Source organism: Theobroma umbraticum, unplaced genomic scaffold (genome assembly GCF_002168275.2).
Source record: "Theobroma umbraticum cultivar Fairchild unplaced genomic scaffold, ASM216827v3 scaffold_44.0, whole genome shotgun sequence".
In the NCBI taxonomy this organism is placed as follows: domain Eukaryota; kingdom Viridiplantae; phylum Streptophyta; class Magnoliopsida; order Malvales; family Malvaceae; genus Theobroma; species Theobroma umbraticum.
In genome coordinates, this window is record NW_018397255.1 from 7,560,628 (window position 1) to 7,574,877 (window position 14,250).

The window sequence follows — 14,250 nt, forward strand, 5'->3', positions numbered from 1 at the left end:
AGTGGTCTGTTACAAAACAAACATTGCAATATAATTTAATTGGGCACGTTGCAAAGAATGTGCTCTCACTTCCCTCATACCAAACGCTACCTTAGACACAAGTTTAGCAAAACCAAAATTATTCAAAGAATAAGAAATATGATTTCTGGGCCCCGTATCAACTATCCAAGAATTATGTTTAATCATGAAAGTATTCACATTTCGATATTTGGATGGAAGGTTATTAGAATTACTGAAACAAGTGAGACCAGAAATGATACCTGCAAATGTAGAATTGACTAAAGAATGTTTGCTTTGTTGAGTGGTAGTAGGATTTTCCTTACCATCGTCATTATTAATATAATTCTCATTTAAGAGACTCATCAACTTACTAACTTGCTGCTTAATGAATGACATTTGGAACATGGTGCTATTTCCAACAACCTTATCATCCTGTGCAGGCTATATTCCCTCCATAACAAATTGTTTTCCCTCAATGAGTGAAACATTATTCACTGACTTGTCTCTCTTGTATGCATTTTTTCCTTTATTAAACTTGAAATCCTCAGGAAAACCTATCAACCTATAACACTTTTCCTTTGAGTGGCCTTTCTTATTGCAATGAGAACAAATGACATCTTTCTTGAATCTCTTTTTGTCATCTGTTACAACTGCCATAGCAAAAGAATCTAACATTGGTTGACCTTGGTTACAGATCTTATTTAAAAAAGATTGAACTATTGACTGTAATTGAAGAACAAAGCATTAGAAGACTATTCATCTGTAAAGTCTAGGAAGAAGCAGGACACGTGTAATTTTATTATAGGCTTAAAGTGTATTTTTACTATCGTACTATTTTACTAGTTACTTTTACTATACTGATGTAATTAGTTAAAGGTTAGTTGTTAGTTATCTTCAATGTTAGTTAATTGCTTGTATAAATACCCCTTATATTAACGAATTCAGAAATGAGAAATCATTTTTCTCTCAATCGTCTCTCAAACTTTCCTTCGTTCTTTTACTGGTTTTATCATTACTTTTGTTGATTTTATCATGGTATCAAAGCAAGTTTCTTCGTGCTTCTTCCCCCAACACCATACTATTTACCTTATCCAAAGTGGAATAGAATCCAATAAAATTATTTGTGACCTTATAGCAAAGTAAGAATCATTTGAACCATTCAAGAGCCTAAAATGTATATCCTTTTGATATTGATTTGAATACCTTTTAAAACAATTAGGATTGCATTTACCACATTCACTTTGTGGCAGTGGTCTATAATTCCTCATCTCTTCCCAAATTCCCTTTAATTCGATAAAATAAGCATCCACTGATCTTGTTCTTTGAGACACGTTTCCCAAAGTAAATTGTAGGTTACATGCCCTTGTGTCATCAGGCTGTGAGAAATTGTCTCAAAGTGTTCCAAATTCCTGCAGCAGAGTCCATGTAAAACACAATGAAAGCTATTGGAGGGATTATTGACTCTAATAACTGGGCAACAATTAAATTGTTGCACCTTGTCCATGAATCAAACAGTGAATCTGTTATAATTGGTTTACCAATAGTTTCATTCAAGAACCCTAACCTGTTCCTAATTGAAATTGCCAAAAGAAAAGATCTGCTCCATGGAACATGGTTGTGCTAAATTTTGTGGTAATTACAACTGATCCAGGATGATCAGAATGGTGTAAGAAAGAAGGTGACAGTGGATCTTGAATTGGAGAACAATAGACTTAACAACTGTACTTTCTTCCATCACGAACTCAGAAATTACAAGATTGAACAGCAAGATTCAACAACAGAATTTCACCAAGAATGATGCCACAACTACTGGAAATCAGAAACAAGTAATAAGAGTTTTCGAAGTAGTGAGAGTTCTGAAATCCTTAACCTAATTGCGCTGATACCATGATAAAATCAGCAAAGTAATGATAAAACCAATAGAAGAATGAAGGAAAGGTCGAGAGACAATTGAGAGGAAAATGATTTCTCATTACTGAATTAGTTAATACAAGGGGAATTTATACAAGCAACTAACTAACATTGAAGATAACTAGCAACTAACTAACATTGAAGATAACTAACAACTAACCTTTAACTAATTACATCAGTATGGTAAAAGTAACTAGTAAAATAGCAAGATAGTAAAAACATACTCTAAGCCTATAATAAAATAACATGTGTCTTGCTTCTTCCAAGACATTATATATGAATAGTCTTCTGATACTCTGTTCTTCAATTATAGTCAATAGCTCAACTTTTTTTAACTAACATCTATAGCTTTCAACAATCATAACTGAAAAAAGAAATGAACATTGCTCCCGCTGGTGTTTGGTTCATAGTAGCTTTATCATGATCGATATCTCTTATTTCACATTTCTATTCAGTCCTAGCTTTGTATAACAGAGAATGATTTTGATGAAGTTTCTTATCAGTAAATAACCATATATTATGTTCAGTGAACATGGTTTCATCGTTAACTGTTCTTTGATGTTTGACCATCACTCTATTTCAAGGTTTTGCTCACCTTCATACTTGCACTGTTTCTTTTGTTGTAGGCATTGAAGTTCTCCTCTGCAAAATTTGAGGGGTCAACGAAATCAAAGTACAGGGGACCAAAGATGGAGCTAACGCTAACTCAGCCCGATGATTGGCATCTTCACCTCCGTGATGGTGACCTTCTCCAAGCTGTTGCCCCTCACAGGTTGTTTTACCTTAACAGCAACATTCTTTCATAGTTGACTTTAATGATGTGCAACTTTTGGTCATAACTGAAGTGAGTTAAATTACCATCACAATTTGGCTTAAACAGCCTGTTTAAGCCAGTATTTCAGATAATGTCTTAAATAAGCAAAGTTTTATTGAGTTTTTCATTTAGTGTTTTGAAATTTATCTACCTGAACCAAACGAGTAATCGATTCAAAATTCAATATTATTATTTGAAATATACTATTTATTGAATGCCAATTGAAACTATCGGCATTTACATTTTCCCATATCCCCAGGTCCTAACTTGATGGCTTTGTTCCTCTCTCAACTCTTTCCACTCCCCATCCTTTAGCCCTTCCATATACTCACATCTACTGGTTTCCTGAAATCAGTGACAGCTTGTAGGCATGTTTGTACTAAGTTTCGGTTCTTCCTTTCTTATTGAATTCAGAATCTCCCATTATCTTAAGATTGATAGTTAAATCTTTTTCTTTTTTTTTTTTCATTTTTGTTCTTCTGTTTTCTTATTTCAGTCCATCATCATAGATGCTTTTGGTTTGGTTGGATTTGTCACTTTCTTGTAAGGCTTCATTATAAATTCCTTCTGCAATTAGAACAGAAAAAGAAAGAACAGACTTTTTTTTTCGCTTTACACAGAACTACCTTTTGGCCAAAAAAAGTACTCCCTTTTTTTTTTGTGGTTTCATATTGTATTAATTCATATCTAAATTTGATTACAGTATTTATTATAAAAATTTGATAGATTTTTCAGCATCTAGTTATCTATTCCATTACAATAACCATTATTTTCTCCAATTTTTTCTATTTTTGCAGATTCATAATGTCATATTTTAGATTTTTGCTTCTTTTTGTTTGTGCAAAATCTTCAATTCCACTTTTTGCAATGAAAATCTTCAATCTCCTTGCTGCTTTGTAGCTTTTTCTGCTTCATGAATCTTTACTAAGCATCAAAGTTACTAGCCATTTTTTTTTTTAAAAGGTAAGTTACTAGCCATTTTAAATGTTACCTTATTCTTATAGTTAAAACAGAAAGGCTTAAATAGTAAAAAAAACCCCAAATTATGGCCATTTCATCAACTGTACCCCTCATCTTTAATTATATCCAAACGAGCTCTTAAACTTTGATTTGTACCCAACTATGTCCTTAACGTAACGAAAAATTAACCATCATCAGATCCAATGCCAATTGATATTTATGCCCACTTGGCATATGACATGTGTAGCTGATGTGCCCACATGGCAGAACCTAGAACCCAGAATCTAACAAACTACAACCGTCAATTGTCGATTGTCGATCACTGACTGTCGGCAATAGGTGGTGGCGATGGTTGGATTCTCGGTAGATCTTAGAGAGAGAGAGGGAGAGGGAAGGTGAGGATAGTGAGAGGAAGAGGGAGAAGAAGATGGGAAGGCTTGTATAGCCTCCTCAAAACTACATCATTTTGAGGGGTGAGAGAAAAAAAGAGGAAAAGAGGAAGGACAAAAGGCCACATCAGTTGCCATGTGGATAGAAAATGCCAACTGGCATTGGGTCTAATGGCCGTTTTTTCTCCTTTAGGGTTAAGGGCTTATTTGAGGTACAATTAAGGGCTTGTTTGGGTATAAATGAAAGTTTAAGGCTTTGTTTGGGTATAATGAAAGATAAGGGGCTTAGTTGAAGAAATGGCCAACATTTAGGGACTTTTTTGTTATTTAAGCCAAAGGAGAAAAAGAGAAAAGATTAATAATGTCTTGCTTTGATCTAAGGTCAGTCTAAAGAAACTCTTATGGGTTTTTTATATCAGGTTTAGGCTTAAGAGAGTCTACTAATTAATATTTTGGTATTGAACTTACCAACTGAATTGAATGGCATATTTCGCTTTCTCAATTAAGCTAATATCCTTATCAGTTGGTTGGTTTCAGTTCCAAAAAAATTACATGTTCAGTTAATTCGGTTTTAACTAATCTTCAACTGCATTAACCAAAGCAACCATTTGCTCACCCTTAGAGAGTTCAATTGCATCTTCAATTTATGGGGAAGTTATCTGTTGATCACATTCTCAATTATTGATTTTCATTTTTCATGTAATTACTATTATACCTGCAGTGCAAACCACTTTGGAAGGGCAATAGTGATGCCAAATTTGAAGCCTCCAATTACCACCACTGCTGCTGCTATTACTTATCAAGAATCCATCTTGAAAGCAGTGCCTGCTGATAGCAACTTCACTCCACTAATGACACTGTATTTAACAGATACAACCAGTCCTGATGAGATCAAGCTTGCTAGTAAGTCTAGCTTATTCTTAATATGGTATTGAGGTATCCTTTTATTTGTTTAACATGTGGAAAAGCACTCTCTCTCGCTGTCTCGTTGTTTTGCAGTTGGAGGCTTTTGTAGTTATAGTCGTTTTTGATTTAGTCATTCATTTAGAATGATGGAGCCATTATAATAAACAACTGACTTCTTATTTGTTATTTGGTTCCTTACTTCTAACTTGAATCTTACATTTTCAATGTCACTATGGACATAATGTGTTAACAGGAAGAAGTGGGGTTGTTTTTGCTGTTAAGTTATACCCTGCTGGTGCAACAACAAACTCTCAAGATGGTGTTACAGATCTTTTTGGCAAATGTCTACCAGTTCTTGAAGAGATGGTTGAGCAAAACATGCCTTTACTGGTAATTGCAACTATACTAAGAGAACTGTTAACTGTTGGCTGTCGACAAGGCTCTTGTACATGGGAAAGATCATGAGTTGGCACTAGCATGTGGTAGGAGCTAGAATGCTTGAACAAGCAACACTATCCTTAATGCTTACGAAGTATGAAAGAACTCATGAATATAGTACCTTAACATATACAAGAGTATTCCTGTATCTGTAAAATGTTAAAAGGTTTTTATTAATGGGCAGCTTCCTTCTCTCTCTTTTATTTAAATGTTTTAAAGATTGCTTTTTCATATATGTGATGTCTGAGTTAATATTAGAAAGCCAAGTAGAGCCTAAAGCATTCTGTTTTACTTTACTTCTGTTGCTCACAGCAATGATAAATTCATTTTATAATTTAACGTGTAATTTTTATATATAGGTTCATGGAGAGGTCACAGATCCTAATGTCGATGTCTTTGACCGTGAGAAAGTGTTCATTGACACTGTTTTGCAACCTTTAATTCAAAGGCTTCCAAGATTAAAGGTTGTGATGGAGCACATTACCACTGCAGATGCTGTTAGATTTGTGGAGTCTGGTGAAGAAGGTACACGTAAACGCTTTTACGGAAGAATTTTACTATTTACTTTTCATTTTCTTGTTTTAGTCATGAAATCATCCCTTTCATTTTATTTCTTTCTTGTTTTCTCGTGTAGCTCACAAGATTTTTGTTTTTGCCCTTTAGGATTTTTGGCTGCAACTGTTACACCACAACATCTTCTTCTCAATAGAAATGCTCTGTTCCAAGGAGGATTGCAGCCACATAATTACTGCCTTCCAGTACTCAAAAGAGAAACCCACAGTATGTTCCATTCAACATTTTCCACTGTACTTGAAATATGCACTGCTTTTTGTGAACGGATTGTTGAACTTCCTTCTTTTATGCATTAGGCTTCATTTTACTAGTTCTTAGTTTTGTGTAAAACATGATGTAATTATGATATGGGAGTATGTTTTTGTTGCTTATAGTTTTTGAAATTGGTTATATGATTAATTCATCCTAATTGCTTTGAAAATTTGTGTCTTAACAGTCTTTTATGTGTTCTTCTCTTACCTAGGACAGGCTATTGTTTCAGCTGTGACTAGTGGAAGCAAAAGATTTTTCCTTGGAACTGATAGTGCTCCCCATGAGAGACAAAGAAAAGAATGTGCTTGTGGTTGTGCTGGCATTTACAATGCCCCTGTTGCGCTATCACTATATGCCAAGGTCTTTGAAGAGGTACTTTTATTCAGTATTATATTGTAAGTTTCTTCTTACCATTTTCACGAATGCTGCAAAGGTTATTGAAACAGAGACAAGCCAATTGCTAATGGGATTAAGGGGAGGTAGGTTAGGCATTTGAATATTGATATTTACTGCCCCAAATAGGAAGATATACATTTGTTGCTGGTTGATTAACTTGTGCAAGTTAGCATCCGTCTCTTGTGAGATTATGAAAACAATTCAGCACAGTTGGCAGAAAGTTCTGTGCTCAAAACTTGTGAGGGATATATTATGCTTCTCCTTGAAGTAGCAAATGATTATTTTAGAGATGGTTCTACGTGTGCTTAGATTAAACTTTAAAACAATTGACTTGATGGGGATTGTAGGAAATAATGCTTGCTGAGCATGTAGTTTGTAGTTTGTACCTATTTATGCAGCTCCTTCTGATCCAATTCATCTTGCCAGAAGGGATCAGGTTTTGGGAATAGCGTTTGATGAAAAGCAAACAGTGTAAAATATATGATAAATATTGTAAATACACATGTAGAGAACCTCTTTCTTTTCTTGGTAGGGCACTATAATATATTGTTGCTTTTATTTTTCAAAATATTAAGTCCAAATAGCTCCTAGATTCCCATTGATATAGCCTTTTACTGTTCTCTAAATTGTATTTTATAATCAGTTAGGTGGATAATGCAGTTGTTTTCAATTCAATTATTACTTCTTGGTGTTAATCTATACAAGACTTTCTTCTGGATGATTGAATACTCAGATAGCTGAACAATGCCATTTCAATTTTATCTACATCAAGTCATATCTTGTTTATTGTAGGCGGGTGCACTTGATAAATTAGAAGCATTTACAAGCTTCAATGGACCAGACTTTTATGGTCTACCGAGGAATGCCTCGAAGATTAAATTGATAAAGACTTCATGGAAGGTTCCAGAGTCCTTCTCATTTTCGTTTGGTGATATCATCCCTATGTCTGCAGGTCAAACACTTGAATGGCAATCATGCTTCTCTTGATTCTTTCTTTACCCTTTTTTTCCTTTTATATCTTTGGATAAAATAGTAGAGTATTCTTGTGAAATTTGATTTATGAAGTCAATCCCAGGCAGTGGGAAAAGACTTATTTGTTGTTGTTGAATAAAAGAGTAGAGCACCAAAGCTTGGACTAAGAATCTCTACTCATATAATGTCATCCCACCAGAGGTGATTTAATCTTTTTTAAGAGTATTTCCGGTGATATTTTTTTTCCTTGGTTTTTAAGGACCTTAACAGTTTGCTTGGTTGGGGACCTCAGTAATAGCTATTAAAGGCTGGAAAATAGGTCAAAATTTTTTGTTGAACAAAATTATCTTTAAATAAATTTAAAAATTATTTTCTTTAATTTTCACATTTTCGTTTGCTCTCTACCCATCTTTTACCTCATTCCTTCTCTCTAAAGTGCTGATTGTGAGGAACGCTGATTTACGTTTCCTCACCATATCCGGTCGTTGGAAGTGTTGATCTAGCGCTCCTTGGCTAGATCCAGTTGCGAGAAGCACCAATCTGATGCTCTAACAATCAGATTCGGCCATAAGGAGCACCAAATAAACGCCCCATTATATCAATCATATCTTTAGAGGTCGGTTGGTGAAAAGAATGAAAAAACAAAAAAAAATAAAAAAATTAAAATAGAAAAAATAAAAAAATAAAATTAGTATTTTATTTTTATAATTAAAATAAAATTTTAATTATAAATTATTAATATTTTAAAAATTAAAATAAAAAATAAAAATATAATAATTATATATTATAATAAAAAATATTTTTAAATGCTTATTTCTAAAGCTATTTAATTAAAATAAATTATAATAGTAATTCATATTTTATTTATTTTTATGAACTAAACTATTCTTTTCTTATTTTATATTTACAAAATAATTATTCCCTTCCCATCCTATTCTATTCTATTATGCAAATCAAACATATCTCCAAGTTTTATATGTTGAGAGCTGCACTCTTTTATGTATGAGTTATTTTTCGAGATCAGGTGGTGGACTCTTGGATTATAATTTTGACGTGACATATTGACTTTGCCAAATCCAAGGTGTCTCCAAAGCCCGTAAAAGGTAGACAAGGAAACAACTCAAAAGGCAATAGCAATTTTCTTTTTCCATTTTCAGTACATCTGGGCGAAGCAGTAATTCTGAAATTAGGTTAATTCTGTTTTAAAGTTTTAAAAATTGAATTAATTGAAATTGATCAAATTATAATATAATCAAAATCAAACTTATTTATCTTGATTGATTTGGGTATATTTTAAAAATATTAATAATATTTATATAAAAAATATATTTAAAAATATATTATTAATAATTAAATTTCAAACAATTTAATTATAAATTTTGAATATTACATTTAAACATTTGACTTATTGGTTGGTGCATTAAAAAACAAGGTTTGAATCTCCTCTCTCTTAATTATATAAAAAAAATTATAAATATCAAAAACTATTCATAATAATTGAATACATTGTTCCTCTTGATAAAAGCATGCGCTTTTTTTTTTCTTTTTGAATTTCAACCCGTTAACAATTTATTTCAACTTCTTTTCGATGTATGTAATGGTCAATTCTTCCTCAATAGGCACTTTGATTTCACCAAAATCAAAATTCTATCATTGCTTGTTGTATTTTTTTCATTTCAAAAATAATTACTCAAACTTTCAAGAGTTGTTTCTTCTTTTTTATATTTAAAATTTTTTTTTAGGATAGAGGCAATTTGTTTATTATAAAAGATAAAACTATGATTTCATCCATAATCATCTAATATTATTTAAATCAATTAATTTTTTTTTTAATTTCATATAATTGTTCAATAACAAAATAATCATTAATCATTTGATAATTATCACTAGAAAGCAATTGTTTACTAATTTGCATCCTCTATCATATTCCTGACTTCTAATATGTCTCACAATTCCTTTATAATAGTCTCATTTTATTATGAATCAAGTAAATCAACAGACAGACCACTCAAACTATAACTGTTACACATATAGTCTGCATCATCCTATTTTTGTGTTTCACACTATTATATATTATCCAAAATATTCAACTATAGCTAGTAAGGGTGAAAGGGTTTTTCGATACAGTAAATCGGCAAGTACATTGATGAAGAGTCGAGTTGCAGCAAACATATTTGATATCAAACATATCAAAATCACTACATTCAATACCTGGTCAAAGACAATGAGATAATGGTTGAGTAATTTTGGCCGTCCGAGGGCACGTTGCAGGTCATTGATTGGCATGGTGAAGCTTCAAGACGTGGTTTAAGGGAGGCAATGTTGGAAATAAACCAAATCCATTTGTTTTTCATGTAACTTAGTTGCTCCTAGTGGTAGCTTGTAATATAGTATAGCGTGAGGGTTGAACTTGGTTTTCAATCAAATTTGTACGGTTGGTGAGTTATGTTGCCTACACACTCACTTTGAATACTTGGACCAAATTTAACCACATCCTATCCTATCCAAAGGTTCTCTACTGTGCAATTTTCCTAGTTGATGGGTTACATTACCCACTCAGCATTTCGGCTCTGTTTGGTGACACGTTGAAACAAAATTTTGGTTCATTGGAAAGATTTCATCGTCCAAGGCATCCTTATCCTTCATGTGATGGTACGTATGCAAAAGTAGAAACATTTCGCACGACTGGATGCATATTGCCTCACAGGAAACAAAGCAAAGAAAACCCTCTTCAGTGCATCATCCCACGGGAATATTTCTATCCTACAAATTCCAAAATTTATAAATTTATGACGTCTTTATTATTCAATTTCAATCGTTCCTACATTTGAGTTCTTCATTTTTCTACGTCCATTAATGTAATGCACGTGCATCGCAATCATGAAAAGATATTTTAAGTTATGTTCTTTTTTAAGGTAAAATATTTTATTTTTTAAAATTTAATCAAAATTTTAAATGAAATCATTAATTTTTGAAATAAGTATTTCGTCTTAAAAAAATATTTTACTAGTCAACAACTAATGTTTTCATTAATATTATGAGATGATAATTTTAAAAAAATAATTTTACTCTATTAATTTTTAAAATTATGATTATATAATTTTATTAATTTTTTTATTACTTCAAAAAATGAGCCTTATCGGAGCAATTGGGCTCCTAAGGGAGCACAAAATCTGATACTCTCCAACAGAGCGTAGGATAGCAATGGGTGGTCCGAGGACGCAGTCAACCAGCCTAAGAGAAAGAAAACAATGTCAAAAAGAAAAAATCATTTTAGTTGTTTTATATTTAATATAAAAATCGTTTAGATTAAGACATTTATTTTAAAAATTAATAATTTTTATATAATTTTGATCAAAAATTAAAAAATTAAAAATATTTTATTTTTTTTAATTCGTATTCAACTTTGTACTTTTAATTTTCACATATTTCAAATATGACATAATATTTAAAAAAAATTTGAATTATTCAAAAAATATTTAAATAAATTTTTAATTTTTGTTATATTTAATTAAATTTTTATATTTTTATTTTAAATTAAATAAAATTTTATTATTAATATTTAATAAATTATTATTAATTAAAATACTATCTATTATATCATTACATGATTTTTTTATATTTTTTAATCAGTGTCACATCACTAATAAAAAGATGTTGAGCATTTCAATAAAAAGAAACTAGCTACTCCGGCAATGAGAAAGTAACATTTGGATGAGTTTTAAAAGGAATGTGATAATAAAAATGTGAAATTACATGACCGAAATAATGTAAATATGATTTCATCATTCACACTCCCTGGAATTCGTACTGTACCAAAGGCCGCATAATCTTTCAAGACAAAAAGAAAAGGAAAAGGGAAAATGAATGGAGGAGAAGGTCAGATGGGGATGGGGAGGCGTGGGTAAATCTTTTGTCGGGGGATCCACACGCACGTGGTTCGCAGATGCGGTGTGGAGGTTTGGCTGGGTTGCGGGTCCCGCCGGGCACACGAAAAAGGAGATAAGATGGTCAAAACACGCGACAAAACCATTTGCAATAACCCTCGCTATCTTCTCCCGTTTATTCACTGTGATCGGCCATGCCCGTGCCGTCCCGATCCCATTATCCTTTAACCAGAAGCCTCCTCAAATCAATTCTCTTCTGAAAAATCTATCTATAAGTATCCCACCAATCCCTAGCCTTAACCCTTCTAATAAAATCCACGCTGACAAACGCATCCCCCACAAAAATCCAACAGCGGAAGAAGGAAACAAAACACACTCTCCTCTTTTGGCCTACGCCGAATGGCCGCCATTCACGATATCCCCGACGTTATTTTATCCCATATCTTTGCTTCCATTTCCGACACCCGCACCCGGAACTCCCTTTCCCTCGTTTCCCGCAAGTTTATGCTCTTGGAAAGGGCCACGCGCCTCTCCCTCACGCTCCGGGGTAACGCCAAGGACCTTTTCATGATCCCAACCTGTTTCAGATCCGTCACTCACTTGGACCTCTCCTTGCTGTCCCCCTGGGGCCACTCCCTCCTCTCCTCTTCTCATCTCCCGGATCCTCAGCTTTTGGCCCACCGCCTCCGCGTCGCTTTCCCGGCCGTGACGTCCTTGACGGTATACGCTCGATCGCCTTCCACGATTCAGATGTTGGTTCAACAATGGCCTGGGTTGAAGCGTGTGAAGCTGGTGAGGTGGCACCGCCGGCTCACCCAGTGGCCAATCGGAGCCGATTTTGTTTGTTTGTTGGAGCAATGCGAGAATCTGTGTTGGCTTGATTTGTCCAGTTTGTATTACTGGACTGAAGATCTCCCCCCGGTTCTTCAAGCTTGCCCAAAGGTATCAGCCTCGTTAGTTCACTTAAATTTGCTAACGACGTCGTTTACTGAAGGGTTTAAGTCTCAGGACATAAAGGAAATCACCACGGCTTGTCCTAATTTGAAGAGCTTCTTGGTGGCTTGTAATTTTGATCCTAGGTATATTGGGTTCGTGGGAGATGAGACTTTGTTGGCTGTGGCCAATAATTGTCCTAAATTAACGCTTTTACATTTGGTCGAAACGTCGTCGTTGGCTGACGTGAGAGGTGATCCGGACAATGAAGGATTTACTTCTGAGGATGCTATGATCACCAGGGGAACACTGGTGGAGTTCTTCAGTCGGCTTCCGTTTCTTCAAGAGTTGGTGCTCGATGTCTGTAGGAATGTCAGGTACACAGGGTTGGCTTTGGAGATGTTGAATTCTAAATGCAAGGATTTGAGGGTGCTCAAGTTGGGGCAGTTTCATGGGGTTTGTCTGGCGATAGAGTCCCCGCTTGATGGGATTGCCTTGTGTTCGGGGCTGCAAGAGTTGTCTATTAAGAATTCTGGGGATTTGACGGATATGGGATTGATTGCTATTGGGAGAGGTTGTTGTAAGCTGTCCAGATTTGAGGTTCAAGGGTGTAAAAGGATTACGGAGAAGGGACTAAGGACTATGGCTTGCTTGCTAAGAAATACTTTGGTTGAAGTCAAGATTTCTTGTTGTAAGAATCTTGATGCTGCAGCGTCATTGAGAGCCGTGGAGCCCATCTGTGACCGGATTCAATGGCTGCATATTGATTGTGTCTGGGATGGGTTGGGGGAGACTGGGAATTCAGATTCAGAGCAGGTTGGTCATAGCTTTGGGCTCAATCAAGTGGGGGAATCATCCAATTTATTTAGCTTCTCTGAAACTGGAAATGAGTATGATCAAGACATGAGCAGGAAGAAATGCAAATACTCTGATGACTTTGAATTGAGTAGTGATTCTTACATCATGGAAACCAACGCCGTCAATGGATTTTGGTGCAAGAAATGGGATAAGTTGCGATACCTTTCTCTTTGGATTGGTGTGGCTGAGCTTCTCAGTCCATTGCCAATGGCAGGACTTGAGGACTGCCCCGAGTTGGAGGAGATTCGAATAAAGGTTGAAGGAGATTGCAGGGGGCGCCCCAAACCATATGAACGTGCCTTCGGATTGAGCTACCTTGCACGCTACCCTAGGCTGTCAAAGATGCAATTAGATTGTGGTGAAACCATAGGTTATGCACTCACAGCACCGTCAGGCCAAATGGATTTAAGCTTGTGGGAAAGGTTTTACCTCAACGGCATTGGGAATTTGAGGCTAAATGAACTAGATTATTGGCCTCCGCAAGACAGGGACGTGAACCAGAGGAGTCTATCACTGCCGTCAGCGGGGTTACTCGCCGAATGTCGTGAGCTTAGGAAGCTATTTATCCATGGAACGGCTCATGAACACTTCATGATGTTCCTTACTAGAATTCCTAACCTCAGAGATGTACAGCTGCGAGAAGACTATTATCCGGCACCAGAGAGTGATATGAGCACGGAAATGAGAGCTGACTCATGTAGTCGCTTTGAAGCTGCTCTGAATAGTCGGCACATCCTCGATTGAGATAACCTCAATGATGGGTGAGAAGTGAGAACACCATGGTGTTTTTTCTTCTTTTTCTTTTTCTTGTTTTGCACCAGGTTTTCTTCAAAAGAATAAAATTGCAAAGGTGCACCCGTACTCTGTTATTTCATTCTCCCCTCCCCTGCCCTCCCCTTTTTCTTCTGCCCAACTTAATGCCAAGGCTTTCATTTTTTGAGAGCCCTGGACCGGAATCGAA

General features: G+C 35.0%; 2 protein-coding genes across 3 annotated transcripts in view; both read left to right on the forward strand.

Moving 5' to 3' along the window:
• Positions 1-7,967, forward strand: part of PYR4 (pyrimidin 4) — a 14,392-nt gene extending 6,425 nt beyond the window's left edge. For both annotated transcript variants that reach the window (XM_021418470.2, XM_021418471.2), the window contains 7 exons: positions 2,538-2,683; positions 4,796-4,977; positions 5,234-5,370; positions 5,778-5,943; positions 6,082-6,198; positions 6,455-6,615; positions 7,432-7,967. In XM_021418470.2, coding sequence (XP_021274145.1) covers positions 2,538-2,683; positions 4,796-4,977; positions 5,234-5,370; positions 5,778-5,943; positions 6,082-6,198; positions 6,455-6,615; positions 7,432-7,626 — 1,104 coding nt within the window. In that variant the 3' untranslated portion in view covers positions 7,627-7,967. The remainder of the gene's footprint in view (positions 1-2,537; positions 2,684-4,795; positions 4,978-5,233; positions 5,371-5,777; positions 5,944-6,081; positions 6,199-6,454; positions 6,616-7,431) is intronic.
• A 3,358-nt stretch (positions 7,968-11,325) lies between these two features.
• MAX2 (RNI-like superfamily protein) lies at positions 11,326-14,150 on the forward strand. The gene has a single exon (XM_021418208.2). It carries the CDS (start codon positions 11,898-11,900, stop codon positions 14,031-14,033), a length of 2,136 nt encoding a protein of 711 aa, XP_021273883.1. The 5' UTR covers positions 11,326-11,897; the 3' UTR covers positions 14,034-14,150.
• The last annotated feature ends 100 nt before the right edge of the window (positions 14,151-14,250 follow it).